Source organism: Caretta caretta, chromosome 27, assembly GCF_965140235.1.
Source record: "Caretta caretta isolate rCarCar2 chromosome 27, rCarCar1.hap1, whole genome shotgun sequence".
NCBI lineage: Eukaryota > Metazoa > Chordata > Testudines > Cheloniidae > Caretta > Caretta caretta.
Window position 1 is genome coordinate 15,314,513 of NC_134232.1, and position 27,213 is coordinate 15,341,725.

General features: G+C 44.2%; 1 protein-coding gene across 6 annotated transcripts in view; it reads left to right on the forward strand.

The window, feature by feature from the left end:
- Nucleotides 1-249: 249 nt before the first annotated feature.
- ATP6V0A1 (ATPase H+ transporting V0 subunit a1) overlaps nt 250-27,213 on the forward strand; it is a 47,603-nt gene continuing 20,639 nt past the window's right edge. For 2 of the 6 annotated variants that reach the window (XM_048829938.2, XM_075123627.1), the window contains exons 1-17: nt 335-390; nt 2,123-2,283; nt 2,607-2,685; nt 3,072-3,169; nt 3,707-3,835; nt 10,271-10,374; nt 11,328-11,454; nt 13,372-13,454; nt 14,253-14,346; nt 15,830-16,042; nt 17,801-17,951; nt 20,944-21,083; nt 21,888-22,045; nt 22,689-22,779; nt 23,709-23,827; nt 24,544-24,760; nt 25,587-25,694. In XM_048829938.2, coding sequence (XP_048685895.1) covers nt 2,167-2,283; nt 2,607-2,685; nt 3,072-3,169; nt 3,707-3,835; nt 10,271-10,374; nt 11,328-11,454; nt 13,372-13,454; nt 14,253-14,346; nt 15,830-16,042; nt 17,801-17,951; nt 20,944-21,083; nt 21,888-22,045; nt 22,689-22,779; nt 23,709-23,827; nt 24,544-24,760; nt 25,587-25,694 — 2,028 coding nt within the window. In that variant the 5' untranslated portion in view covers nt 335-390; nt 2,123-2,166. Of the gene's footprint in view, nt 391-2,122; nt 2,284-2,606; nt 2,686-3,071; nt 3,170-3,706; nt 3,836-10,270; nt 10,375-11,327; nt 11,455-13,371; nt 13,455-14,252; nt 14,347-15,829; nt 16,043-17,800; nt 17,952-20,943; nt 21,084-21,887; nt 22,046-22,688; nt 22,780-23,708; nt 23,828-24,543; nt 24,761-25,586; nt 25,695-27,213 lie in introns of all 6 variants that reach the window. The other 4 variants (XM_075123628.1, XM_075123629.1, XM_048829937.2 and 1 more) reach the window with 3 other exon arrangements.

Below are 27,213 nucleotides of genomic sequence, written 5' to 3' on the forward strand. Positions count from 1 at the left end.
GGCACGACCTGCTCTGTCATGACGTCATCCTAGTGCATCAAAACACCACTGCGCTCCATGGCCTCATCAGCAGGTTGTGCCGTGATGTCATCGGCTCATGCTGTGACGTCAGGTGTTGGGGCCATGGGGCCGGGCGACGCTTGCCCTCTGCCCCTCCCCCCCCCCCGCAGCCACGGCCCCTCCCCCCGTTCCGGGCACTTCCGGGCGGAGGGGCCCAGCCGGCCAAAGGGGAACAAGATGGCCGCCGGGCCGTCGCTAGGAGACGCCCTCGCGTGATCCGGCGCTGCGGCGGGGGGGGGGACGACGTTCGTGTGCGCGGTGACGTCAGGGGGGCCGGGGCGGCGCAGGTAAGGCTGCGGCGGCCGCTGCAGGGGCCGGGGTGGGCTGCAGGTAAGGGGGGGGGGGGGCAGGCTGGGGGCGCCCCCTGGTGGCTGAGCCGGGGTGGGGGTGGCTGGCTGGCGTCCCGCTCTGCAGGGCGCTTGGGGGGCCGGGTCCCCTCGAGGAGAGGCCACGGGGAGCCCCCAGTTGGGGGGGAGCTCAGCCCTCAGGCTGCCCCCCCCTTCATTTCCCGTGTGCCCTGCTGGGGGGGGGAGGGTCTGCTAATTGCCCTGTGCCTGTCGCTGTCCCCTTGGCCTGGTCTCCTCCGAGCCCCTGCGTCCCTGTCCCCGAAGCGCCCGCCCCTGCACCCCAGGGTGCTGCGCGCTCGGTGCCCGGGCTGGGCATCGGCCACCTGCCCGGCGCCGCTGGTTCCGCCTGGGCCTTGCCGGGCTCCCTCTTGGGTGCGCCAGGGTGTAGCCTCCCGAACTGTGCCGAATCGCGTGGGCTTCAGCCTGGCGGTCGCACCGTGCTGCTGTGTCTGGTTTTCGCTTCACTTCGCTCTGAATGCATATTGTATCCTCCTGGTTTGCCTAAGTGTGTGGGAAGGGATATTTTTCCACTTAAAAACGGTATATTTTGAATAAACCCAGCCATCCAGTCGGTTTCAAGGCTCATGGTTCGGCAGATTTCAAAATGGAAATACAGTGTGTGTGTGGATGGATTTTTAATTGCATGTGCATGTTCACACAGCATCTGGGCATAGATACAGTAATTAAAACAACCCCTGTGGTCACCCAGACAGAATGTGTCATACCAGCAGCTAAATTCCACTCAGCAATGTGAAGTCAGAAATCACTGTGGCCAGAACTGAACTAAAGTGTCATTCGTTTTGATTCTGGTCTCAGAGGCTCAGTTAGTTTGAGCTAATAAAAATTCAGGACCACTGATAGTGCCAGCTTCTCTTGTGTGGTATGTCTTGTGTTTTAAAACCTGTATTGAGTGAAGCACTACCCTGCTTGTGATGATAATTTGACAGCCCTCCAAATAGGCTGTAGTTTTAAGGTGGGGCAGGGTGGAAATATAGCAGCTGAATGAAGAGAAGAGCAAAAGAATGTGTTCTCTGCCTCAGCAGGGATGCACCATAGCGCAATATGCAGTGTGGTGCATTTTCTGAACTGCACTAGTGTTGTATGATGGCAGTGCTCTTCCCTTCATGGTGGAGCTCTTCCCTGCCAATTCAGGGATGCTGTCAGCTGAAAGTCGACTGCTTCCAAGATGACATTTCAGTAGGCGGCCTTTAGCTACCACGTGAGTTGGTTTGCCTCTGAGAGCATCACTCGAAGTACAAGGCTTAGAGCAGAAAGAGACAGCCCTGGAAGAGCAGAGTTCTTAGGTTGCTGAAGAAGAAAGAATTGTCTGAAGTGTGTTAACTCTCCATGGTGCTTTGCAGACCATGTGATGTGGCAGGGTTCCCCTCCCTGGTACCACGGGGTCAATGAGTAAGATCTGTCGTGATTCACCAAGGTGTTTCCTTAGAAAGTTATGAAATAGTCCTTCTTCAGAAGGTGCCGAAGAACTACTTGACCTCTCAGACATCTTATGAAAGGATCATCACTTCCTCTTGTATTATTTTTAAGTCAAAATATTTGCATGCAGCGTGTAGGGTTATTCCATGGGACTGTGTTTTATACTTTTTCTCCTCTATCGGAGACAAATTGTCCTATCACAAATGTGCCTGTACAGGGGAGAATGTGGGATTCAGACTCTGCTGTACATTCTCAGGCCTACAACCTTTTTATTTTAGGGTTAAAATTCCACTCCTGGTTTGACTGACACTTGCCTTTCATCATGGGGGAGCTTTTCCGAAGTGAGGAGATGACCCTGGCTCAGCTTTTCCTCCAGTCGGAAGCTGCATACTGTTGTGTCAGCGAGTTAGGAGAGCTTGGGAAGGTTCAGTTTCGTGATGTAAGTGGCTGCTTTCCGGTGTCAGTAAAATGCATCAGATCATTAAGATCCTGGCTGCTGTTTTATATGGTCAAGTGTCATGATTAATCTTTGCTATCTCAGTGCCCACTTGTGCCACAAGTACATATATTCCAGCTAGTTGTTACTTATCCGTAAGGAGGGTCATGCTGCACAGCAATCATATCTGCTATACACTTTCCTTGCATCATTCTTTAAAAACAAACCACCACTCACCAAAAAACCCACACACAACCCTGATAAACTAGTAATCATGATCTTTCACATTTAAACATTCCTAAGGAAATGTGTGTTTCTGTTTGCAGTTGAACCCTGATGTGAATGTGTTCCAGCGTAAATTTGTTAACGAAGTCAGGAGATGTGAGGAGATGGATCGGAAACTCAGTATGTCCTTGCTTTACTTTAATGCATGCCTCTAATTCTATACTAGCTTTAAGGGAAGAAAGCAGCCTAAACTTTTGAAATAATGTGCCATAGCTAAGTGTTGTGTTAGTGGTAAGGTAACATTCGTTTCCCAGTAGGCTAGGCTACTTTTGGAAAGATTTGTTTCATGTGGAGAAGAGAACTTGTAGATCTTTTAAAGCAGCCACATGAGCTGTATTCTGATGGAGTTCTGCTACAGATAGGATGGATGGTTGTGGGGGCGGGATACGCAGCTGCCGGTCAGGTGAGGTGTTGGGGAATGTGAAGGTGCAGAGAGACTGATGCTGCAGTTTCTTGCTTTTGTTTCTCATAGTGATTCTTACCTGTGAAACGTTTTCTGTCTTTAGGGTTTGTTGAGAAGGAGATTAAAAAAGCGAACATCCCAATCCTGGACACCGGTGAGAACCCAGAGGTGCCTTTCCCACGTGACATGATCGATTTAGAGGTAATAGTGTTTCATTAAGGCTGAACTAGTATCTGAGTCTAGATAGCCGAAGTTGTGCTAATTAGTCTCAATAATTGAGTTCTTTGGAATTTAGTAGTAAGAATATACAGGGTCAGATCCCCAGCTGGTTTAATGAACAAAGCTCTATTGTCTTCAGTGTAGCTGCACTGATTTACACCAGCTGAGGATCCAACTCATAAACATTGTGCATAGTTTGCTGTAACTTCAGTGTATGTATGTATGTATAAGATGCAAGTGAATACTTATTTTTAAAAACGAAGGACCAAATTTAGAGTTCATGTAAACTGGTACAACTCTAATTATTAATCTTTAGCATTATAATAATCTGATGCTAATGTTTTAAGATGCATTGTGAAGAAAACAGGATGCAGGCAGCATCTAGTAATTATGGGTAACCTGAATGCCGTTAGGAAAAGATCTTGCACAGCACACTTTGAACTGTGTGATTAATTAGAGCTAAATTGCATTTATTTTTAGGTTCACTTTACATTTTTTTCCTCTTCTTTTCTTCCCCAGGCAAACTTTGAGAAAATTGAAAATGAGCTTAAAGAGATCAACACAAACCAGGAAGCTCTGAAGAGAAACTTCCTAGAGCTGACAGAATTAAAATTTATACTGCGCAAAACTCAGCAGTTTTTTGATGAGGTCAGACTATCAGGGGGGTTTAGCACTGAATCAGCTGGTGGTTTATTGTCACAAATTGCCATTTTTATTCTCAAGAGTGTTGTCTTTCATTTGCTATTTTAGATGACTGGTTTCTATACTTTTTTTTGGTTTAAGAAACTTTCTCAAATCATTTTCTGTTTTTCATGCAATGCACACACAGCCAATCATGGTTTTACATTTTCTGATTATTTATATTTACTGTGCGTGTTCCCAGTAAAAACATAGAATTAATTGTGTGGAGACAAGTGCTGAATAAATCATTGTTTCCTGGCTTCTGAAAAGCCTAAGCAGGTCAATAGATGACAGCATCACTGCGAGACTAAGGCTGTTTCCCCCTCCAATATGCATTTTTCTGCTTGGTGCAAGTATGTAAGTAAACCCCAGAAATCCTCTGTTATGAGGGATGAATATAAAACTTGGATTCTGTAGGCCTGATCCAAAATCCTTTGCTGTTAATAGCAAGACTCCTGTCAGATTTAGTGAGTTTTTGATCAAGCTCTGAAATGCTCACTGGCAAGTTCAGGAGCAGAACTACCATTTAGATACCTAACAGTTGGGCTTTTTGGTTAGTGTTCATTTTGACCAGTGCTTGACAGCAGCATTGCAAGTGTTTTCTCCAGAACAATGAAATGCTGCCCTGCTGTCACCTAGGGTTCAGCAGCAAAGCAAAACTGAGACTTGCAGATAAAGTGCCCAGGTGATCTTTACAAAATGCCTTTCAGTTGTATTAAACTATATAGAAGCACCTTACAATCTCTCTCTCTCAGGAGAGGAAACTGGCCATGTACCTTCTTAGACTGGGAGGGAAATATTTTGCATAGTATGTGTTGCATTCCATACCAGCCCAGAGTTGGCTATGGAGTTCTGAAGAGCTTTGTGCCCTGCTGATTGTAAAGGCATGAAGTGTATAGTTCTGCGGAGCTGGCCTCCTGAAAACTTTATTCTCCTCTGGTGCAGGCATGGTTTTTATATGAACAAAAGAGTTACCATTAAGGTTGTCCTGCCTAGACTCTCACATGCATCATGACTGATAACATGGGTGCTACTGGCTGTGATCAGCCAACGGGCTGGGTACTGTATGATTATTTCCTCTTCAGGTGTTGAATGTCAGTTTGCAAGTTGCTGATTCCATTAGGTGAGTCTGTTTGGACAAACAGTGACAACCTGATGATCTACTGCTTGACTGCAGTAAGTAACAAGGGTTATTTCCTGCCTGTTCTAATTGAACGTAGGAAAAAACAGAGCAAGTGCAATTAGTGTTGTATAAAATCATTGCTAATGCACCTCTTTTCAGGGTACTTACACTTACAAAGTATATAGTAAATAACACCTAGCTAATGCTTTTCTTCAGGTACGGTATTAACATATTTCAATTTAATCTGATCAAAATCCATGTAATGTTGAAACAAAAACTGTGGGTCATTCTGCCCATTTTAAAGGCATTTGTAACAAGTGTTCCCATGAGGCTCACATTCTCAACCAGGCAAGATTAATATCAATATTTATCCCTCCTATCAATTGGAGTAGCAGATGTTACATAGCAGCATATAGATTATAGCAAAGCAATAACCCGTTGAGATTTGTAATACGGTCTCAGGATAAATACTCACTGAGTAACCTTCCACTGAATGTATTACATTTAGAGCTAACTACTTCCATTTTCAGTGGACGTAACTTGACGTCACATGCACGTTGACTAGGTCCAGTGGTTGATATCTGCCTCTGGGAAGACTTCTTGAGACTCTTAAGATTGTGCAGTCCAGCTATTATCACTAATCACTGTTTTATTTCTTCACTGAAAATACCATCTTTGCACAGTGCCTTCAACACTTGAAGACATTTTTCATCTGTAACTAAAAGTCTGTGTATTCAGTTATTCATAGTAATTAGTTACACAAGAAATGGCTCAATTGAAATGACTTACTACTCAATCTTTACTGTTTTTCTAGAATGTGCAGTGGGAGAGGGAGAATGAATAGAATATTAGTCATAAAAGAACGAAATGACATGTCTCCAATGTAGCCATTTCTTGTCCATTACATAACATGCACACACACATATATGTATATATATATTGTCGATAATGATGATCCTTTTCTCAGTCTTCTTGTCTTTGCTTATGAAGAGCAGTATGAGCTGGAGAGATTTCTCTGAATCTTTTACCATAAGCATCCTAGAATATGAGCGCGTAAAGAAGACTGGAAAAGTAATGGTTAATGGCATGCAGTCCCCTGTCTCCCTTTCCTCTTAACTCCTCTCACAATCTGCTTTCTTTAGTTTGTGTTGCATCTGTCATCCCCCTCTGGGCTCTGGATTAATAAATTAGATGGTGAATTGAATCCCTTTCATTTCTTGTGAAAATGAAGGTGAAGGGGCTTGAATTGTATGTGCTACTTACACCTGTCGAGAGCATTTGCATAGCAGAACTTCTTGTTTCTTGCTGTTTCTCATTCAAGATTTGGTTTTCTCACTAATCAAGGGAAGGAAGATGGCTAAATCTCTAATTTTGGGCCTTGAAATTAAGGGACTCCTAATCTGTGTGACTGATGCTCCAAAATTGCTTTAAATGATTCTTTGGTGTCATTCCCATCATGTATAGAGTTGTATACATAGGAGGGTATAGGCTTGGGTGTTTGTTATGCAGAATAAGATAAAATCCTCCTTTGCAGTTCTGATGCTCTGTGATACTCCATTGCAAGCTGGTGAAAATTATGATCCGAAGAGACCTTATGGGATGGCCAGTCCTCCGTCTTCCTACATTGTGTCTGAACAGCTCTCACCTTCCCCAACAAACTCCCAGGAGTCTGAATAGTCCTGCTACAGTTACATTGCATAGTAACATTTGTTGTAATAACCAACCCTGCCAGAAGATGGATTTGTTACCAAGATTAACAGAACAGGGCAATTATCAAGTGATCCATCCCCGTCATTGTGCTTCTGGCAGTCAGAGGCTCAGGGACACCAAAGCATGGGGTTGCATCCCCGACTACCCTAGCTAATAGAGCTGTTTCCACAGATGTGTTTAAGCAAGAAACTATCTTTCTGCCTTGACAAATACTCTGAAATATAAATTGTGTTGGCAAAAATGAGGCATGCCTCATCTAGGCTAACACGCACCTTACAAAAATCTAGCAACAGTAAATATTGTCTTACAACAAATGCAATACAAGCCCCTTTGGTAGAATTGATCTTATTTTCCATAGTTTTGTTAGATCTAGGAATTCTGCCATTTTAATTTTAAAAAGTAATTTACAGTCATTCAGTTTGGGGCGGTGGTGTGTTGGTTTGGGGCCCTTGACTATTTTAGTTATTTTCCTCTATGAAACATTAAGGTTTCCATGCAGTTTACTTTTATTTGGATTAAATGCCTAAAATGGTGGAATGGATTGGCTTATAAGGGAAAACATTTCTTTATCACTCTTCAGAAGTACACTAATGGTTACCTTAATTTTGTTATTTATTTTTACTGTTTTTGTAAACTGTAGCTAAGTATTCATGAGTGGGCAGTTGAGCTGTATCCTGTGTGTGGTACATCAGCCTGGCAAAATTCTCTCCCAGAACAAGTGGCCTTTTTTGTTTGGCAAGTAAAATATCTTTCTGGGGATTTTCATTATGAGAATATGTGGGCATATGGATTTTGTGCCTTCACTGGTAAACTTGCATAACATTTTTACAAGGCTGTAGTGTACACACAATTTACATCTTTAGGGCCAAATTCTGCCTTCATATCTGTGCAAGGAGCACCCATTGAAATCAGTGAGAAAGCACATGCACATCTCAGGGTAGCATTTGATCTTTTTTGGCACAGAGGAGTTCCTTAGTTTCTCCATTTCATTTTATAAACTGCAGGGGTGGAAATTTTGGGACAGAGTTCCCAGTGATGCATTGTGTTAATGCTCTGTGAGAGGATGTGGTATTAACATCCGTCCTAATTTGAATCACTAATATTTACAAGTTATGTTCCCAGGAATTTCAGCCTTTAAATTAGTCACAATAAATAGAAAGTAATTTACAGTTTTCCATTTTAATATGAGAGAGAAGGTAGGTGAGGTAATAATATATCTTGTACTGGACCAACTTGTGGTGCTGCAAGGTACAAGTTTTCAAGCTACTCAGAGCACTTTAGGTCTCGGGAAGGAAGTAGAGTGACTGAGCTAAATACAAGGTGGGACAAGCAGAAGGGGTAAAGAATGTTGGAGGTGGTCACTTGAAATGAAGCGGACAGTTGGGCGGTAGGTTGTTATGCATAAAGGGTTTGAAGTGGGCCGTTAAGGGCAGTAGGAAGTGTGGTGTATTTACAGATTGTTGTAATGAGCCATAGAACTATTGTCCCTGTTGAGTCCCTGGGTTTTTGGTGTTTAGCAGACTTATGAATTTGAGTTCCCAGGCTTACCTTTGGAAGGTATTGTGCAGGTTTCCCTTGAGGAAAAGTACTGAAAGATCAGATAAGGAGTGATAGCTTTGTGAAGAGTGTTCACCCACCACTGATATGGTGGTGTTGTCTTCGATCATTGTTCTGTGGGAGTTAATATGAGAGCATAGCGCTTGTCTGGTTTCACCCACATAGTTGTTGTTGTTGGGGCATTAGATGCACTTGATGAGATACACTGCATGTTGTGGCAGGCATGTCTAGGACCCATGAATCTTGAAAGGTGTGTTGTGGGGGGGTATTGATCATTGTAGCAGTGGGGATACATCTGCAGGTTTTATATCTGTTACTCTGATAGTGTCTGGTGCCACTTTGAGTTGGTATGTCTTGGTTTCTGGGGAGCTTTCTTCTGACGATGAGCATGGTGAAGTTGAGGGGTTATTCAAAGGCCAGAAGGAGGAGTTTGGGAAAGAATTATTTTCAAATGTGGCCCCCTTCAGGTGTGGGTTGTAGTTGTTTGATGATACACCGCATGGGTTCCATTGTGGAATGGTAGGTGACAACTCAGGGTGTGCGGTCAGTGAGTTTCTTTTTCCTGTGTTGAAGCAGGTTCTCCTGTATTTGGGTGGCCTTTTCCATGATGACCCCAGCAAGTCAAGTCATGTGCTTGTTTTGAATTGGTGGGACTGGCATAGTTGGTGGTATTAGGTCTATGTACATCACTGCCATATAGGTATTTATCTAGGTGCTGAATATCTTACAATGAAAAAAGGGTATTCACTCTCAAAAATGCATTCTTCAGGTCATAGACATTGTGCATTCATGGAGGGAGAGTCCGAGTCCTGGATAGACAGGACATCTAGCAGCCAGGACTCTCCGGTTTCATTACTGGCTTTGCCACTGACTTAATGTATGAACTTAGCATTGAGAGGTGAAGGGACTAGGCTAAGGTCACCCAACTTTAGAATGAAATGGCACTATCTGTGCTCCTCAGTGGGATATTGTGAGGTGTAAAGATTGGTAAAGCATCCAGTTCTTGGGTGCAGCAGAAGTGCAAACTTTCCTTATGTTTTAGTCAGCTGGACCTACTACAGAAATCTTGCCTGGGCAGCATTCTTATGAACCTGGCTCGAGTGGACTGAATTTGAGAGTGAAAGAATCCTGACTGCTGTGCCGCTTAAAAAGGCAATCTATGTTTGCAACACCTGTGGCCACTGGTAAATATATAGAAAATGCACAGAAACACAGCAGTCATGTGGTACATAAATGAATATTTATCTGTACCTCTCTTCATCCATTTCCCCTAAGTTCAGAAAGTAGTGATGGAAGCATGTTGGGTCACTCTACAGCAGGGATCGGCAACCTTTGGCACGTGGCCCGTCAGGGAAATCTGCTGGCAGGCCGGGAAGATTTGTTTACCTGCAGCGTCTGCGGGTTTGGCCGATCACAGCTCCCTCTGGCTGTGGTTCGCTGTTCCAGGCCAATGGAGGCTGCGGGAAGCGGCGTCCAGCACATCCTTCGGCCCACGCCGCTTCCTGCAGCCCCCATTAGCCTGGAACAGCGAACCGCAGCCAGTGGGAGCTGTGATCTGCCAAACCTGCAGATGTTGCAGGTAAACAAACCATCCTGGCCTGCCAGCGGATTTCCCTGACGGGCCACTTGCCAAAGGTTGCCGATTCCCTGCTCTACACCATCTTCAAAAAGTTAAGAACATTCTTTGGGAACATAACTTTGGGTACAATCTAACTTCCACCCATCTGCAGAATTATATATCCCACAAGCATCTTGTTTTTCTTTTGCAATTTCCAGACCCTTTTGTCTAGAAACTTTGCTGAGCCATTCTGCTTACCTCTTGTTTTTCTCCTCCCTTGTGTGACCCTTGGTCTCTGTTATTCCATCATCCTTTTTTTTTTTTTTTTTTTTGTATCCTTTGGGGGTGTTTTTGTGTGTCCTCCCCACCCCCGCCCTGGAAACTGTCTCCTGGTTCCTCTTCCCTGCATGCCACTAACTAGTTTCATTAGATATTAATTGATTTGTGAATTCAGGCTGAATTGCATCATCAGCAGATGGCGGATCCAGACCTGCTGGAGGAATCCTCTTCGCTCCTGGAGCCAAGTGAGATCGGAAGAGGGGCCCCTCTACGACTTGGGTAACAGCAAGATTTATGCTTTCTATTTTGTCTGCCTTAATTGTTCACTCCCATCTGGAATCCAGAGGGCTTCAAACACAGTCCTGAGGACCTCCACACTGGGACCTTAGGCCTATCAGTGTCAATCCACAATCAACTAATAAGGGTCTCCATCCTTCCCTGCCCCCGCATCTGCTAACTTTCCAACCCCTGCTAGCCCAGGGAGAAAGTAGCTGAAGGAGGAAGTCATTCTCTGGTGTCTTGCATACCAGCACAGAAAGCTAGAGCTAGTCTATTCCTTAAGCATTTGAGGCCTGATTTTCAAACTTACAGAAAATTCATAGCTTCCGTTAGTCAATAGGAGCATAGCGTCTTTGACAATAAGGCCACTTATTTTTATCCCTTTTCATTAGTTGATTCCAGGTCACCTTTGAAACGGAAATGTAGAAGCCATAAGCACTTTTGTCGTACCACTTTAACTGGACCTAGGAGTTTGCACCAGTGCTCTCCTCTAAAGCAAATGCCTATGGTCTTTGAAAGCCATGTAGCCTGTTGCTGCCCTTCCTGCCTTGCACAGTCTGCCCTTCCTGCCTTGTACAGTCCTTGGCGTGGAAGTTACAGGAGCAGCGTGAAACTGACAGCAACAGGCATGGAAGTCATATGACTGAAGGGGAAACTACTGTTTGAATGCATTAAAGTGCTTTTTACTTTTTAAGTACTTAATCTGCGGACAGTAAGGCTTGCTGTCAAAGGGGATGGAGGGTATAGCCTTTGGCATGTTCCAGCTGTTTCGTGTCCGTGTCCCATTTTGATTATAGAACTAACCAAAACAAGTCAGCTGGATTTTGTAGCTTAAAACCTTGATTTATTAGCTAGCCTCCAGTTAACCTCTTGCAGCTCCAGGTTCTTTGTGCCTGTGCTCTACAAACACCAGAGGCAGCATCCTAATCCACAGTTTTTTCCGCCTCATGCAGATTTGTGGCCGGCGTGATCAACCGTGAGCGAATCCCTACCTTTGAGCGCATGTTGTGGCGAGTGTGTCGAGGAAACGTATTCCTGCGTCAGGCTGAAATTGAAAACCCCCTGGAGGATCCTGTGACGGTAAAATGAATTGCTTTTCATGGAGGCAAAATACTAGGAGATCCCAAATGAGTAACAAACGTACAGTCAGACTCGGGCCATGATCCTGCAATGAGCTCTGTGAGCTCTTCACCCCATTTTACCTGCATGGAGTTCATTGCAGGATCGGGTCCTGAAATAACAAAGGCATTTGTTCCTGAGAAATGGTTTCTTCCTGATACAGCCTGAGTTCAGAGTTGTTTTTCACCTGCATTGCATGTTCACTGACATTCCATGTTCTTGAAACCTGCATGACTGCACTGTCTTCACTATGGTCCTCCCTGGCCACTCCCTAGGTTAGTCATCCCCTCTTGCCTTCGGGCTAGAGTTGCGGGATCAGGCCCTTCACTTGTAACCTCTTTAGGATAGGGACTCCTTATTTTGTAAAGTGCCATGTCCATCTACAGTACTGTGTAAGTATTACTCCTATCTGCAGCCGAGGCTGAGTACTTCTTGCCTTGTTTGGGTGGTAGTGGTGACCAGTTTGTAAGTCTCTGTATAGAATCTGTTACTCATTTGGAGTCTTTTGCACTATTTTTAAAAAAAATCTTTCCTTTTAATCTTTTAAAGATGGTCACCACATGTGAGCTTCAAGGCCTTTATAGTAGCTCTTAGTTCCATTGGCCTTCCTTACAATCTAAATGGTAAACCAGGGGAGGCAACCTATGGCACGTGTGCCAAAGGCAGCATGCGAGCTGATTTTCAGCGGCACTCACACTGCCCGGGTCCTGGCCAGTGGTCCGGGGGGCTCTGCATTTTAATTTAATTTTAAACGAAGCTTCTTAAACATTTTAAAAACCTTATTGACTTTACATACAACAATAGTTTAGTTATATATTAAAGACTTATAGAAAGAGACCTTCGAAAAAGGTTAAAATGTATTACTAGCATGCAAACCCTTAAATTAGGGTGAATCAATGAAGACTCAGCACACCGAAAGGTTGCCGACCCCGTGGTAAACATTCTGACTAGGAGGGATGCTTATTTTATTTTGTTAATGGCATACACCGATGTATAGCACCCAAACATTTTTTTGGGTGCTATACATCGGTGTATGCCATTAACAAAATAACTCTGCAACTCCATAGCTGCTTCAGTTAAGAATTAGCAAAAGGAGGACTGTGGGCTGCAGTGAAATAAAGATTTGAAACTTCATTCAGTTGTTACTTCCTATTTTCCCTATGAATTTGGTTGCTGTGTTGCTCTACTGATTGCTGGTAACTGAACTGAACACCAGCTGTCTGCCAGAGAGGGACTATATTCTTAATTTAAGGAAGTGTTGGACAATGAGGTTACACCTAGTGTAATTATTCTCAGAAACATTAAGCTAAATTTCCTATGTAAGGTAGAACAACATCTTATTAACAAATGCAGGAAAGGGGAGTTAGATATCTAAATCCAAACAGCTGCACAAAGAATGTGCTGTGGACCTCCCTGGAGAATTCCAGGTTTTTAGGCTCTGGGTATTCCTTTAATTAAATATACCACATACATCACCTTTATTTCCATTCATTCTTTTACTTGCTACTTTAAGCCAGAGTGGGGCTGGCTGGAAGAGATAGTGATACACACCTAACTGCAGCCAAATGTTAAGTAACAGAAACTTTTAATTTCCCCATGATTTTTCAATTTATTCTTGTACAGGTTTTATAGATCTGATAAGCAAATAGAGCATTTAGCTACAGTACGAAGAGACCACTAAACTAAGAGAAAGTTCCTTTCACTGTGAGTTTTTTGTTACAGTGATAGGGTATGTTCTTGACTCAATGTGCAGCTATAATTTCCTGTATATTCATATATGCAAGAGGAAGAATAAGGAGCTGTGTTATAATGTGCTAGAATAGCTAGTTCCTATATAGTACTTGGGTCTTACACTGCATCTGGTTTTGTCTGTTCTAGGGAGACTACGTGCACAAGTCGGTGTTTATTATTTTTTTCCAAGGTGATCAGCTAAAAAATAGAGTCAAGAAAATCTGTGAAGGGTAAGAAGAAATCGGACTTCAAAACACCTGTGGCTTGATTTTTCAGCCGTGCTTAGCACTTCTGAAAATCAGGTCGTTCATATAATATATTTGTAATGCAGCTTGAAATACAAGTTGAGTGTCTTAATATGTACTTTAACAGTTCCTTGAGCCTGTATTAATCAGAAAATCTGTGATGATGCAAAGAATAGCATAATAAAAATCCTTAGTTGACCTTGACATAGTAACACTAATAAACATCACATGGTATGTGTTACTGAAGTTTGTTGGACAACCAAATTAGCCACCCCCATTTTTAATCCTTAAAGGGGGTGAACTGCTTTTGCTGTTATAGAAAAAATGTGAAAGCAGTCAAGTTATCACATGCTGAAATTAACTCATGCTTCTCATCAGAAACATGAAAGATTTCCTGCTGGTGAAGGCCAGTGCTTCTGAATGGCAGCTACGTTGGTGTAATAGTTGTCAGTCGAATGCACTGTTGATTACTAGTTAAAGGTGCTGTTGAGACTTGTTTTGTTGCCTAAGTTCTCAACATATTTTTTGACAGTTTTGTTGCCTTTTCTCTTGCTCAGAATGAATTTTACACCTGCAAAATGTACTATGTTAATGTCAAGGGCTTGACTTGGATATGGAAGCCAGTGTGGTCAGATAATGATTTGGCCTTGAGCAAACTTGAGTTTTAGACATCTGACTTGGTGAATGATGGCTAGACATTTTCACCAGCAAAGCCCATAATCTTAAAACACTCCTTTACTGAGCATTATGTATCAATTTGACTTTTCCTCTTAAACCATTCAGGTTCCGTGCCTCCCTCTACCCTTGCCCAGAGACACCTCAGGAGAGGAAGGAAATGGCTTCTGGAGTCAATACCAGGATTGATGATCTTCAAATGGTAATAATGCAGAACAAATGGGGTCAATGCTGCTTTAGCCTATGGAATGCTGAGTGGCTTACATGAACTGATGGGTGGATCCCATTTGTCTGAGACTAATTGGCTAGGCTAGATGTAGGTATGGCTTGTGCTAACAGTTTCCAGTTAAACAAGGTAGAGAATCTGCTATGAGATTAAACAATTGCAAGATCAGAGAATAATTTTATTTCTCTACTTGGTTCCATTCAGCTGCCTAGTTAGGGAGGTTTAATTTTTCCAGGCGGCTGAGTGAATAACCCTCTATGTGTAAATATTGGCATTGGTATTGAAATTCACACTGGCAAGCAAGGGAGTAAGAGGAGTGTATGTCTTCAAAGCTAGAAGCCTGATGGTCTGAGGCTTTCTTCTTCAGGGTCTTTGAAGATGAAAATGGTCAAATCTGTGTTCACAGATTGATTAAAAGGCCAGTATTAGTTCATGCTGCCAGAGGTTTTCTGCCTGTCTGTGAACTTTCACAGCATGGTGCCCTGGAGGTCTGCTGTATTAAAAACTGATCTCTTGTGGTGCAGCTCTGGGTGTCAGTGAAAGCAATGAATAAACAAGTGGCTAGCAATGAGCTGAATCGGCAACCTGTGAAGCTGCCTGGTGCCAGCTCTGTCAATGCTAAATCCAGAGAAAGGGAAGCAAGATGCATTTCAGGAAGACTGAAAGGGATTTAATGGAGAGAGAGATTTATGGAAATAAAATGTCAAGAGAGGAATCAGATGCAAAAGCTGCAACGAAAGGCATTGAATGCAGGGCACTGCTTTTACAGACGCCAACTCTGTAGCATGAAGCTGCTGAGAATAGTTGCTTAGCAATCAGAAAATGGACAAGAATGCAGGAGCTCGTTCCAAGCTACACATGATCGCTTAGTCACATACCGCCATTTCCACTTGAATTTGAGAGGCTTTACAGTCTCTGAAACGGTCTTGGCCGGATCTGGAGGCACATTCCAGTCAGACCCCGCCAGAAAACTCTCTCTCTTTTTCCCTCTGCTCAGCCAGTTCTGAAAGCCAAATGTGAATGAATTCTGACCCTTTAAACATAAGCTCCCTGTGTCCCCTACCACCAAAGTGGAGCTCTGGCACTGCACAGTCTGCAGTCATTTCTCTGCAATTGTCAGGTAAAGCTGGGTGGAGAGAAAAATCTCCACTTGAGCATCTGGACGATTCCCTGTCTCCCTTGGAATCCTCTGCTGGGGGTGAGGGGGGGCGGGGAGGAAGATACACAACACAGCTCTAGGCTGTTTCTTTCCAAGAGTCGCTTTTGGCTAAACTAGAGTGCATGTGAGGAGACTGAAGAGCAAATTCTGAACATGGGGGTGTTGTGCTCTCAGCCCCCCACTGACTCAGGCTTGTCCGTAGGCCCTGACCACTAGCCACTCTTGTGTTGTGTCCTACTGCCCGCTACGCTTTGCAACCAAATACGTCACTGCTGTCTTGGTCCCACTTTTCCATGCAAGGTGCTGAACCAAACGGAGGACCATCGCCAGCGAGTCCTGCAGGCAGCTGCTAAAAATATCCGCGTCTGGTTCATCAAAGTGCGGAAGATGAAGGCTATCTACCATACCCTGAACCTGTGTAACATTGACGTGACCCAGAAGTGCTTGATTGCTGAAGTCTGGTGTCCTGTCGCGGACCTCGATTCCATCCAGTTTGCTCTCAGAAGAGGCACCGTGAGTATCTCCTCACTTTTGAACTGTAGTAGTTGTCACTAACACTTACCTCCCATGTAAATCTCAACAGACCAGCCTCCTTCAGCCAGCTGAACCCTGACTGATCATTGTACCTGAGGAGCCAGACTGGACTGTGGAGTTTTGAAAGGCATCCCTTAGGCTGTATATAAAAATGGCAACCTTCCTAGAGGATACTTTTATTTAAACTGTAAAAACTATGGTTACCAGAAAAGCACTCCCCCAGAGCTCCAGAAAATACTGGTTGTTGGAGAGATGGACTGAACAAACGTTGGCGATACTTCAGAGTTGGTTACTTGCCTGGGGCATGTAATGCCATAAAGTCAAAAATGGAGATAACTTGTCCAGAACAATATCTGCACTTATTCCTTTGATTGGGCAAGTCTGCTGATCTGCTTGCAACTCTGGTTGACGCTGCTCATTGGACAGAGGTGACTAGAGCTCTGCAAGTTGGCAAGCCCAGCCAATAAGGAGCCTACCTACCAACTGCCCTCCAGAAATACTTGGAGGGAACTTGGCAGCTGGCACAGTAGGCACGTCCCTCCTTGGAGATACAAAGTCCACCTGTGAAATACGGTTCCTTTCGTCAGATTTTTATGAAACCCACTTCCCATAAGTTGCTGAACTACTTGCTAACCTATAGGTCTCCCTCCTGCAAAACCGTAACATGCTTTTGGGCTCTGAACTCCTTGAGGATCAGGCCCTGGATGATTGGCTCCCCTTGTTCTGAATCCTTCCCCCATACTCACACAGTCTTTCCTTGATCTGAAGTCCTTCAACCATAAAAGTAAACAAGATCTTTAATCTAGATTCCTGTATTCTCTGTGCTCATATGACTAGAGTACTTACCTCGATTCATGATAAAACAGGAACACACCCTCTGCGCAAAATCATTTTCCAATATAGACATGCTTTTCCATTGTTATCTCAGCTAGACACAGTTTTGAAGTGACGCTTTTATGCTTCTTAACAGCACGCACTGAGCCTCAAATAATGGCTCGTCCGTCAGATCTGCCTCTTAAGCAAGTCAGATGTTGTGTAGTTGCCATGTCTGAGTGGTGAAAACTGGGACCCATGTGCTCGACTCCCAGCTGATGAGACGTGATGAGTGGCGTGGCATAGTAGCACACTTATTCTCCTACAGACCTGTCTGGCCAAACTCCATTCTTACAGCATTTCTCTTGCTCTGCAATGCAATAACTTTTGACTGTCCATCCAATCAATTCCAAAATTTCAGGCAATGTTCTAGGCATCAGTGGAGAGAACCTTATTGGTTTTGGGGAAAATTGGAAAACCAGAAGGGGGAAATGGGGAACACACAGAGTCCCTGGCATCTGGTTAGCAGAGCCAGCAGCTGCAGCCACCTCTGTAATTGGCTATAGATCAAAGAACTAATTGATGGGTGTCATTAATAGATTCCTGCATATGCCCCCACCTCAGCCCTGCCCATCCTCCCAGTGCAGTTCCTAAATGTTAACCCCTGTGACTTATGTCCCAGACAGAAGAAATCAGAATGGGGGAGAATATTGGAGTGGGGGCACACAGGGGGCTCACAAAGGCAAGGGGAACTTTTATCCTAGGGCTGCAGTGTGTTCCTGCATTGTGCAAGTGGACCACAAACATGCAAGTTCCCTGCAGCTTTCCTGATGCCAATGAGAGGCAAACCTGCCCCTCTGTACTTTGCTTGCCTTGGGAAGGAGGAGTCTCTAACCTCAGCTTGTCTGCTTGTTTTTAAAACAGGAGCACAGCGGATCCACCGTTCCATCCATCCTGAATAGGATGCAAACCAATCAGACCCCACCAACTTACAACAAAACCAACAAGTTCACTTCTGGCTTTCAGAATATAGTAGATGCATATGGCATTGGAACTTACCGGGAGATAAATCCAGGTAAACACGCAATCTACCTGTTCATCCCTCTGATCTAGTGACTGGGTGGCCTGGTCTCTCTCCTGATATTCAAAGCCCTTGCACAGGATTGACCCAGTTATCTGAGCGAGTGTATCCTGTGTTACCATGAATTGTAAAACAAACATTATTGCTGGCTATTTTTGAAAATGCAGAGGCCCAGTCATCTGTACGTTAATTCCTTGGCGCGTTGCTTGCAGGTGACAGGTACTTTGCATGGGAAATCAGGATCTTAGCCCAAAGGGACTGAAGAGGAAGGCTGGGCCTGCATTTCATTGCTCACGAAATTATATCTGACTCTTTGACTTATTAGCATACACCCTGCATTACGTTTTGTTCATGTTTTAGTAGAGATCGAGAGAGTCTTGTTGAGCAAGAATGTTACACCCAGCTGTTTGGTTTAGACTTACCTCGATCAGTTGTAATAACCCCCACGTAAAGTAAAATTCTTTCTCGTGCTGAAATTCCCCCCAGTACTTACTGCTTGCTTCACTTTGTTTACGGTCTCCCAAAGCTCTGCATACAGGCCAGCTGATCTTAGCTGACACTTCTGCGCTGACTGTGTTTTTTGTAGGAAGAGTGAATAGTAAGAATGTTTCGCTTTTCCTTTTCAAGTTTGATGGTTACGCTGCGCAACACACCACTTTCCCTTCGCAGCATGTTGCAAGTGGTGCTGGGTAAGTGGTGCTGGGTAGGAGGAGTGTGATCTTTCCGAAACTTTCACAGAGTCTTCTGATAATATCATCTTGATGACAAAACCAGTGCTGCAAAATCAGTGTGTACTGACTGAGTGACTGTTCTGGGAGATGCAGAATCTCCCCCATTACGCTCAAAAGTGTCTTAATGATAAACTCTTGCTGGCAAAGAGCTATTTTCTGGGCACTAAACCAAGACAGGTAGATTTCAAAGCAAGGACGACTCCCTATCAGCTGTAAAATGCATTTCCTTGAGTGGCAAATGCAGAAGCGCTCTGAGAGATCAGTCTTATCAGAAAGCTTTGATTTCAGGCTAAATTGTCACGATGGTAGTCTGCTTGTGTCACGGAGTCCCCGGGCGATCTGGAACTGCTCCCTACGAAGCCAGGCAGGTCTCTGGGGAAGTCTCCTTTCTGTGAGCAGACTGTCTGCAGGACAATCAACTCACACAGCTTCCACCTTCCTGGGTCTGAGCTCGGAGCATTCAGCATCCTGTGCCCTTCCGTGCGCTTCCCACAGCCAGTCGGGCCAGGCAGGCTCCTGGGGAAGCCAGAGGGTCCTGCCTCGCAACTTCGCAGTCAGACGTGACTCTCAGCCAGCCAGTAAAACAGAAGTTTTATTAGATGACAGGAACATGGTCTAAAACAGAGCTTGTAACTACAGAGAACAGGACCCCTCAGCTGGGTCCATTTTGGGGGGGTAGTGAGCCAGACAACCACGTCTGCCCTGCACTCCATGTCCCCAGCCAGCTCCAAACTGAAACTCTCTCCCGCGCCCCCCCCCCCCCCCCCGGCTTTGTCCCTTTCCTGGGCCAGGAGGGCACCTGATTCCTTTGTTCTCCAACCCTTTAGCTCTCACCTTGCAGGGGGGGAAGGGCCCAGGCCATCAGTTGCCAGGAAGCAGGGTGTTGGCCATTCTCTGTGTCCAGACCCCCTGCACACACCTGCCCTCTAGGGCTCTGCAATGATCGTACACCCTTATCCCACCACCTAGATACTTAAGAACTGCCTAGGGGAAACTGAGACACCCCCACAATATTCAGAGGAAACATTAAGAACAGTCCCGCTTCGTCACAGCAGGTCACTTTACGAGAGTACTAGGCCACAAAATGCAGACTCAAGGCAGGTGTGGATTTAGCAGATCAGAATATAACAGTAGGTAGAAATAGGTCATAGAATCGTAGGACTGGAAGGGACCTCAAGAGGTCATCTAGTCCAGCCCCCCTGCACTCATGGCAGGACTGAGCATTATCTAGACCATCCCTGACAAGTGTTTGTCTAACCTGCTCTTATCATCAGAGACATGATAGAGTATAAATAGGTGCTTGGCCTTTTGCCCTGGCTGATAGGGCTCGTTGGAGCACTTAAAAAAAATCAAAGTTTAATAACTTTAAATTTGCATTCCTGATAGAGGTATTCCAAAAAAGTAATCTGTCGTAGTTTATAAATTAAAGGTGTGAATGACTTAATTTCTTATGTCCTGTAGTCATATTTGTGTTTAGATTAAAAGCTTTAGAACCTTGTAGCTTCTGTGCACTTGAGCAACTGCATCCCATTAAGCTGCTGCAGGCTTGTGTGAAGGTGGCAATTTTGATCTGTTTCCATGATCTCCTAGAAGTAGCACACCTGGTTTTTCTAGCAACTGACTACACTTGTTAATGTATCAGGTTTAAAGAAGTAAAAGGCTTCAAAATGAGGCCTTGCAGTCAGGTCATCTGGGAAGCAGTTGGACCAGAGAGTAGAGAAAAGCGTTTCTTACCATTGAGAGGAAGGCAAAGATGATTGAGGTTACAGACAGTCCAGTCTCTCTCTTGCATAGCCCAGGCTAGTGATCAGTACACAGTTGTTCCAGATGGGTTTTTTAGTGCCTGTCTTAAGTCTTACTACTTGCTACACCGTCAGTGTATCCACTGATTCCACAGGGAAGATTATTAAGGTGAAAAATCATGGATGTGTTGGGAGAGAAGAAGCGGATCTGTGCCCATGCTGACTGAGATTTGAGGAGGATGGGAGTTTGGCTAGCAGTTGCCAACATCAGAGGGGATATAGATGTCTTTCCTTTTCAATTTAGTTAAATGTTGCTGGAAGGTTATTTCCACGCATGAACAGAGCTGCTTTTATAAGTCTCATGATGGTGATGTAGTTTTTTCCAGTTTCTCCAGCGGAGGTTGATCCTGTTTGGAAGATGGGAATGAATATATGAATTGTATTGCTAATAGAATAAGTGGAAGCAGAGCGCCAAACAGAGAGAGGTCTGATCGGTTTTCCCCTCCCTTCTAGCTCCGTACACGATTATCACTTTCCCATTCCTGTTTGCTGTGATGTTTGGAGACTTTGGTCATGGAACCCTGATGACGTTAATTGCCGTGTGGATGGTGGTTCGGGAAAGTCGCATTCTGTCACAGAAGAATGACAATGAGGTAACGTGCTAGGTCAAGCTCAGTTTTGTATTAAAGCAAAGAACTCTAAATTGATTTCTCCCCCCCCCCCACCAACTGCCGATAGTACAACTATTGTTTTCACGTACAGTTTGTCGAGAACGTGAACAAACTAAGAGCAAACAAAAGTCCATAGACCACAAGATGATGAGTAATGTCCTTTCTCAGAATTGTGGGGATTCCTTTGGTTTGCAGTTTGTGTCTGAAACAATGATTCAGGCAGACAGTGGTTTGTTGGTTAATCTGTGAGGTTTTCACCACGGGGGGTGCCAGTTCCCGTGATAGGTTGTTGTAAACCAGAGACTAAGCTGCAATCAAACATGTTCTCGCTCACGGCCCACCGTCCTAAACCTCCCTGCAACTTGGTTAAATTGGTTGTGCTTGCTAAGGTCTTGGATTGATGAACAGATATAACTCAGGACTGAAACACGTTGCAGAGCATGGGGGAAGCTGTTACAGCACCTGTCCAGGCTCTGACTATCTCCCCGGCACCTGGTCACACTGAAATTTTAAGAAAATTTCATCAAATGTGATATTTTCTGTACGTCCCCTGAGCTGGAAGGTGAGAAAGTCCCACCTAATCCACTCTGGTAGGCTGGTAATCTGTCCTCCAGGCTCAGTTTGCGTACTCTTTGCGGTTGTAAACCCTACATCCTTAATTCTTGCCATCGAATGATAAAGTCTCAGTGGCTTTAGTCCAGGACTGGCAGCCTGGGCCCTAGAATTGGGTATTTTCAGCCTCTGTTTTTGTGTGTGCTTGTCCTCACTGACCTTTTTATTAAACAGATGTTCAACACCATTTTTAGTGGTCGGTACATCATTCTGCTAATGGGAGTGTTCTCCATGTACACCGGCCTTATCTACAATGACTGCTTCTCCAAAGCACTTAATATGTTCGGCTCATCATGGAGCGTGCGGCCGATGTTCTTGAGAAGCAACTGGACGTAAGTAATTAGGTGCTTGAGAAGTAAAACTATAGGGCTGAGTTCCTGAATCTGTTTTTCAGAGTTTGTAATTGCATAGGAATGTATGCAGGGCAGGAACCTCAGCAGTGTTGTTTCTTTAGGAAACGTTTCCTGGGGGGGGGCGCGAAGCCACATGCGATGTAAAGAAATACAAAGTGCGGCAGATGTTTAAGTGCAAATGCCTTTGGATAAACTGGGTGTCAGTTGGGTCTTCCTGGTCTAGCTCCCCCAACAGAGCCTTAGACACACTATTAAAATGCATGGAAAGAAGCTAATTGCCTGTAGTTTTCCTCCCTTCCTCCTGTGTGTGCACTTCACCGGTGATCCCCTTCCACCCAAAATAGTTATTTAGCTGCCTTGCCAAAGAGCCTGGTTATTCAGATTCATGCAGGAAGGTCCTGCCCTAAGTCTCACATGGGCATTGAACTGCACATGGAGGCTGAAACGTTGGTTCGTTAGGCAGGTTCCCAAGTGGGACAAGGATAACTAACGCCCCCGTTCATTGTACTGAGATGCGCTTCCCCTTCATGGATCAGGAGGAAGCTGTTCTGTGTTCTCATATTTTTTGTTGAGTACAATTTTTACAGTTTGTAAAGCTTTATATCTATATGTAACCAAACAGAGAAGAGTTGCTTCAGAACACCCCTGTCCTGCAGCTGGACCCTGCCGTGGCAGGGGTCTTTGGTGGACCATATCCATTTGGCATCGACCCAGTAAGTATTGTCCCTTCCGATACATGTGGCCTTAGACACTTTTCTGGCTTATATAACTGTAACTTTCTGGTGCATGGTTAAACAAGCTAAAGGTGTATGTGTTCTCTTAGCAAGCGTGGGGCAGTAACTGTTGAGGAAAACACGGAGATGGATGGTGAAGTGGGTTCCATTACTTATCTCTGATATGTCACCTATTAGTGTAATGGCTTCTGGGTACTGAAATGGTGACCAGTAGGAGTTCTGAAGATCTCTTTTGTTGACCCCCTTTACCTAGCTATTTAGAGCTGCAGTATCCCACAGCACTGGACTTAGGTTTGGCATTAGGCTTGAGAGCCTGTCATGCATTTCCTAGTAAACTTGTTATATCTTTTTCTGCTAAAAGCCACCCACATGCCTTGGAAATGTGTATTTCCGGGTAACACCATTTGACTTATCTCTTTATAAGCTACCTAGATTCAGAAAACTGCCCTTAAGAGTTGATTTGCTTTTGAACTTATCCTGTGTTTGACGTTAGAGGGGTATGCTGGTGTTAAGGGCCAGAAGACCCTTTATTCAAAAAGGGAGCTGCAAGATTCTTTCTCAGGCAACATTACAGATGGGAGTTCTCAGTTTTTCTCCTGCCACAGCTGGCCACCTTGAAAGTGAGCAAGGCTCAGACCTTGCTCTGCTTAGGTACTATTAAAATCAGCTGTTACAAGGGAAACCACAATCCCTGAATTTGAGGTTGGCTGGTAAGTGAAGAAACAACAGATGATTGAATGTTTTATTTTAAAATGTGTTTGTAAAATTTCTAGTGTTTGTCTGTGCCTACTTTCTGTTCCTGGTTAGCTATCTTGTGCTGTGCAGTGTAACATAGGTAAATGCTTCTTTGGTTCATCTATCTTCCTTTTGCTCATTAATTCGGATTGAATCCATGTTGTTTGTGACAGATTTGGAATATTGCCAGCAACAAGCTGAACTTCCTTAACTCCTTTAAGATGAAGATGTCTGTGATTCTTGGCATCATCCACATGCTTTTTGGTGTCACACTGAGCCTTCTCAACCACATGTGAGTGCTCTGTGTTCCATTTTTACTAGGACACACTTATACTAGTGCAGAATGTCTGTATCAGATTGATCAGGATGAGATTAGATTCTTAGGGCTTGTCCACACTTACATTTTATAGCGCTCTAACTTTCTGGCTCAGGGGTGTGAAAAATCACCCCCCTGAGCGCAGCAACTCTGAGTGCTTTAAAACGCTAGTGTAGACAGGCTCCCAGCGCTGGGAGCTAATCTCCTTGTGGAGATGGATTTCCAGGAGCGCTGGGAGAGCGCTCTCCCAGCACTCGTGCGCGACCCCACTTCAAAGTGCTGCCGCGGGAGCGTTCTCACGACCGCGCTTTGAAGTTTCCAGTGTAGCCGTGCCCTTAGGTTTTCGCATCTAGCTCCTTATGCCTCTAACACCCTGGATCTTGCAGCAGCTTTTAAGATGGAGAGAATTCAACATGAGTTGTTTCATTAGTCAGGAAACATTTCATTGTGGTGGTTTCTCATCCTGTGAGACTATATTTGCCTGTCAAATATTTCTTCTCAAAAATTAGCTCTAAAGATGGTTAGAAATGCAGAAACTCACAATTCCTTTGTTTTAAAAGACTCTTCCTCTTGTATTATCCATTAAAAGTTAATTTCACTGTCTTAGCCTGCATTAAGTTTATCTAACTCCAGTCAGATGTGGTGATGCTTTAACATATATGTCAAACTCTCTAATGCTTCTTTCTCTGCAGATATTTCAAGAAACCACTGAACATCTATCTTGGGTTTATTCCTGAAATGATTTTCATGTCGTCATTGTTTGGCTACCTTGTTATCCTCATTTTCTACAAGTGGTCGGCCTATGATGCTCACACTTCAAAAGATGCACCAAGCCTTCTAATCCATTTTATCAACATGTTTCTTTTCTCCTATGGTGATCCCAGTAACAAGATGCTTTATAAAGGACAGGTATGTGGTCTCGCTACAGTGGTACAGGGTGAATGATGGTTTGTAATATATGAGAGAGGCTTTCACTCCAAAGAGCTTAAATACAGCAGATGAAATAAAACACGAAACAAGACCCTCGTGATTTAAATGTAGCACACTTTATCCTGAAGCATCCTGAGGTGTTAGAGAGGCTCTTTGTTTTCACTCCCAGAGTAGGAACACAATCACCACAAAAACAGTTTTGAACCAAAACATTACACAATGTTCTCAAGAAGGGAAGCAAAGAGTAACCTCTCCAGGAGGAATCCAGGTCTTCCTGAAAGTAACTATCAGCTCTTGGGCATGATTAAGACACCAAATACCCTATCCTATTTGTCACAAAGTACTGTGGGTTCTTAAGGAACCAGAAGTGGTTAGGACTTCCTTTTTTATGTCCACTTCAGTAGCATAGTGCCATCTAACTCTGTTCTAAGACACTTGTCCAGGACAGACTCAGGAGAGAGTGCCATCTGCCAAACAGCCTCTTCCTGCAAATCCACTTAGATTTCCCTTAGAGGTCTCTCACTTGAGTGATCACATCTCCCCTTGCTTAGGGTGTACAATCTGATGCGAACACAGCCTGAGGTGGTGCAGCTTCAGACAAACAATACGAACAGTTCAGTCTGCTGGTTTGGGAAGTGATAGTTACACAGTTCCTTCAGATCCTGTTATATCAGGGAAACACTTGTGTGTGGGGGTTATTCACGCTGAAAGTTACAATGTGCATGAGGCCTGTTCTGTAGAGCACCTTAGCAGAAATGGAACATGCACTGCATCACCTCCTACCGTGTCTCTGTTTTTTCCACAGCTAGGGCTTCAGTGCTTCCTGGTGGTGGTTGCTCTGCTGTGCGTGCCATGGATGCTGGTTGTTAAACCCTTGGTCCTTCGCCATCAGTATTTAAGGAGAAAGCATTTGGTGGGTGACTGTTTTTGGTATTTCTGATTACAACTATTAGTAGTTCAAAAAGCTCGATCTTGATCTTGGATACATAGGTTCACACTGGGGCATGACCTCTGAAACCCCTTTGCGTGAGTGCACACACAAAGACAAGTGGGTTTTACTGGACACGAGGTGATGCCTGCTTGCCTCTCATATCTGGATCTAGCTCTGATTCTGCATTAGAAATCATGTAGATACCATTGTAAAATAAATATATCCTGCTTGGGTACTGTCAGCCCATGTAGAAGCACAGAAGCTATCGATTATTGGATTTGTTTCTGTGCCTTTCCTTGGTGGCCAAAGCGCAGAAGCAGAGATGTAATTAATAGTGAATTGGTCGACAGTAATGTCATCAACCTGATTAAAGGAGTTTGGATCTAAAAATGAGACTAATCTTTGCTTGTGAATATGGGAGCTTATCTCTTAGGGTATCTTTGTCTTTTGTGGCTATGCAACTGTACCTAAATATATATATATATAATGCCCTGCCATACATGGACTGAGGCTACTTGAAAATTCTCCTTGCGTGTATGGCAGACAACGGTTAGAATGTTACAGTCTGTCAAAGCACAGTTCAGTTAAAGACACTCCCTCTCCCTTCTCTGACCATCTTCCATCCTCCCATGTCCCCTCCATTCGTCTCCCTTTCTCTCTTTTTTTTTTTTCTTCCTCTTTCCCTTTCTGTCTTCCATTCCCGATCAGGAAGGGCATCCCCTGGAGGGTCAAGGCAGCACAGTCCAGAACGAGCAGCCACTGGGGCAGCAGCGGCTTTAAAATCACGTGACAGAGATAAAGACGAGTCGTTGGAATTACACTCCATAACCTCTGGAATATTATATATACAGATCTGCACTTCCTAAGTGGGTAGTAAGATCCCCCTGTGGTGAAGCAGTCCCTGTCTCAGCAAGATAAATTCCAGTAGCCTCAATATAATTGTGAAGCATTCCTAAATAGCCATGCACACAAATAAAGGAGAATAACTAAAAGTGACCCTGTAATGCTGAAAAGTGCTGGGGAGATCCTAGCCCACAAGAATGCCTGGTCGTCAGACCTCCAAGATGAAACCCCCTTGTTTTACATTCTCGCGTATTTGTTTTTATAAACTAGATTTGACCTCTTTTGTTTGAAACCTTTGTGTTTACATTCCATATTCCAAAAAGTCATACGTATGTGTGGTCCTCTCAGCAACACTAACCCTGTGGCTTCACCTCAACAGTTAATGGATTTTTTGCCTGCTTCTTTATGGGGACTTGCAGAACCCGATGTTACAGTGAAATGGCTGTGTCCAGACAGAGCTGTGTGTAAATCTATGAACTACCATCCATGTCCAGAGTCCACTGCCAGCTGGTGAGTGAAGCAGCCTTCATGGCTTGCTTCACCAGAAGGACATATTTCAAATTGTTGTCACACTCATGAAATGTGGCCTCTTTCTCCAAAGAGACTAAATCATGCAAATAATTTATCTGAATTGGATTTTGCACTCAGTCTTATACTA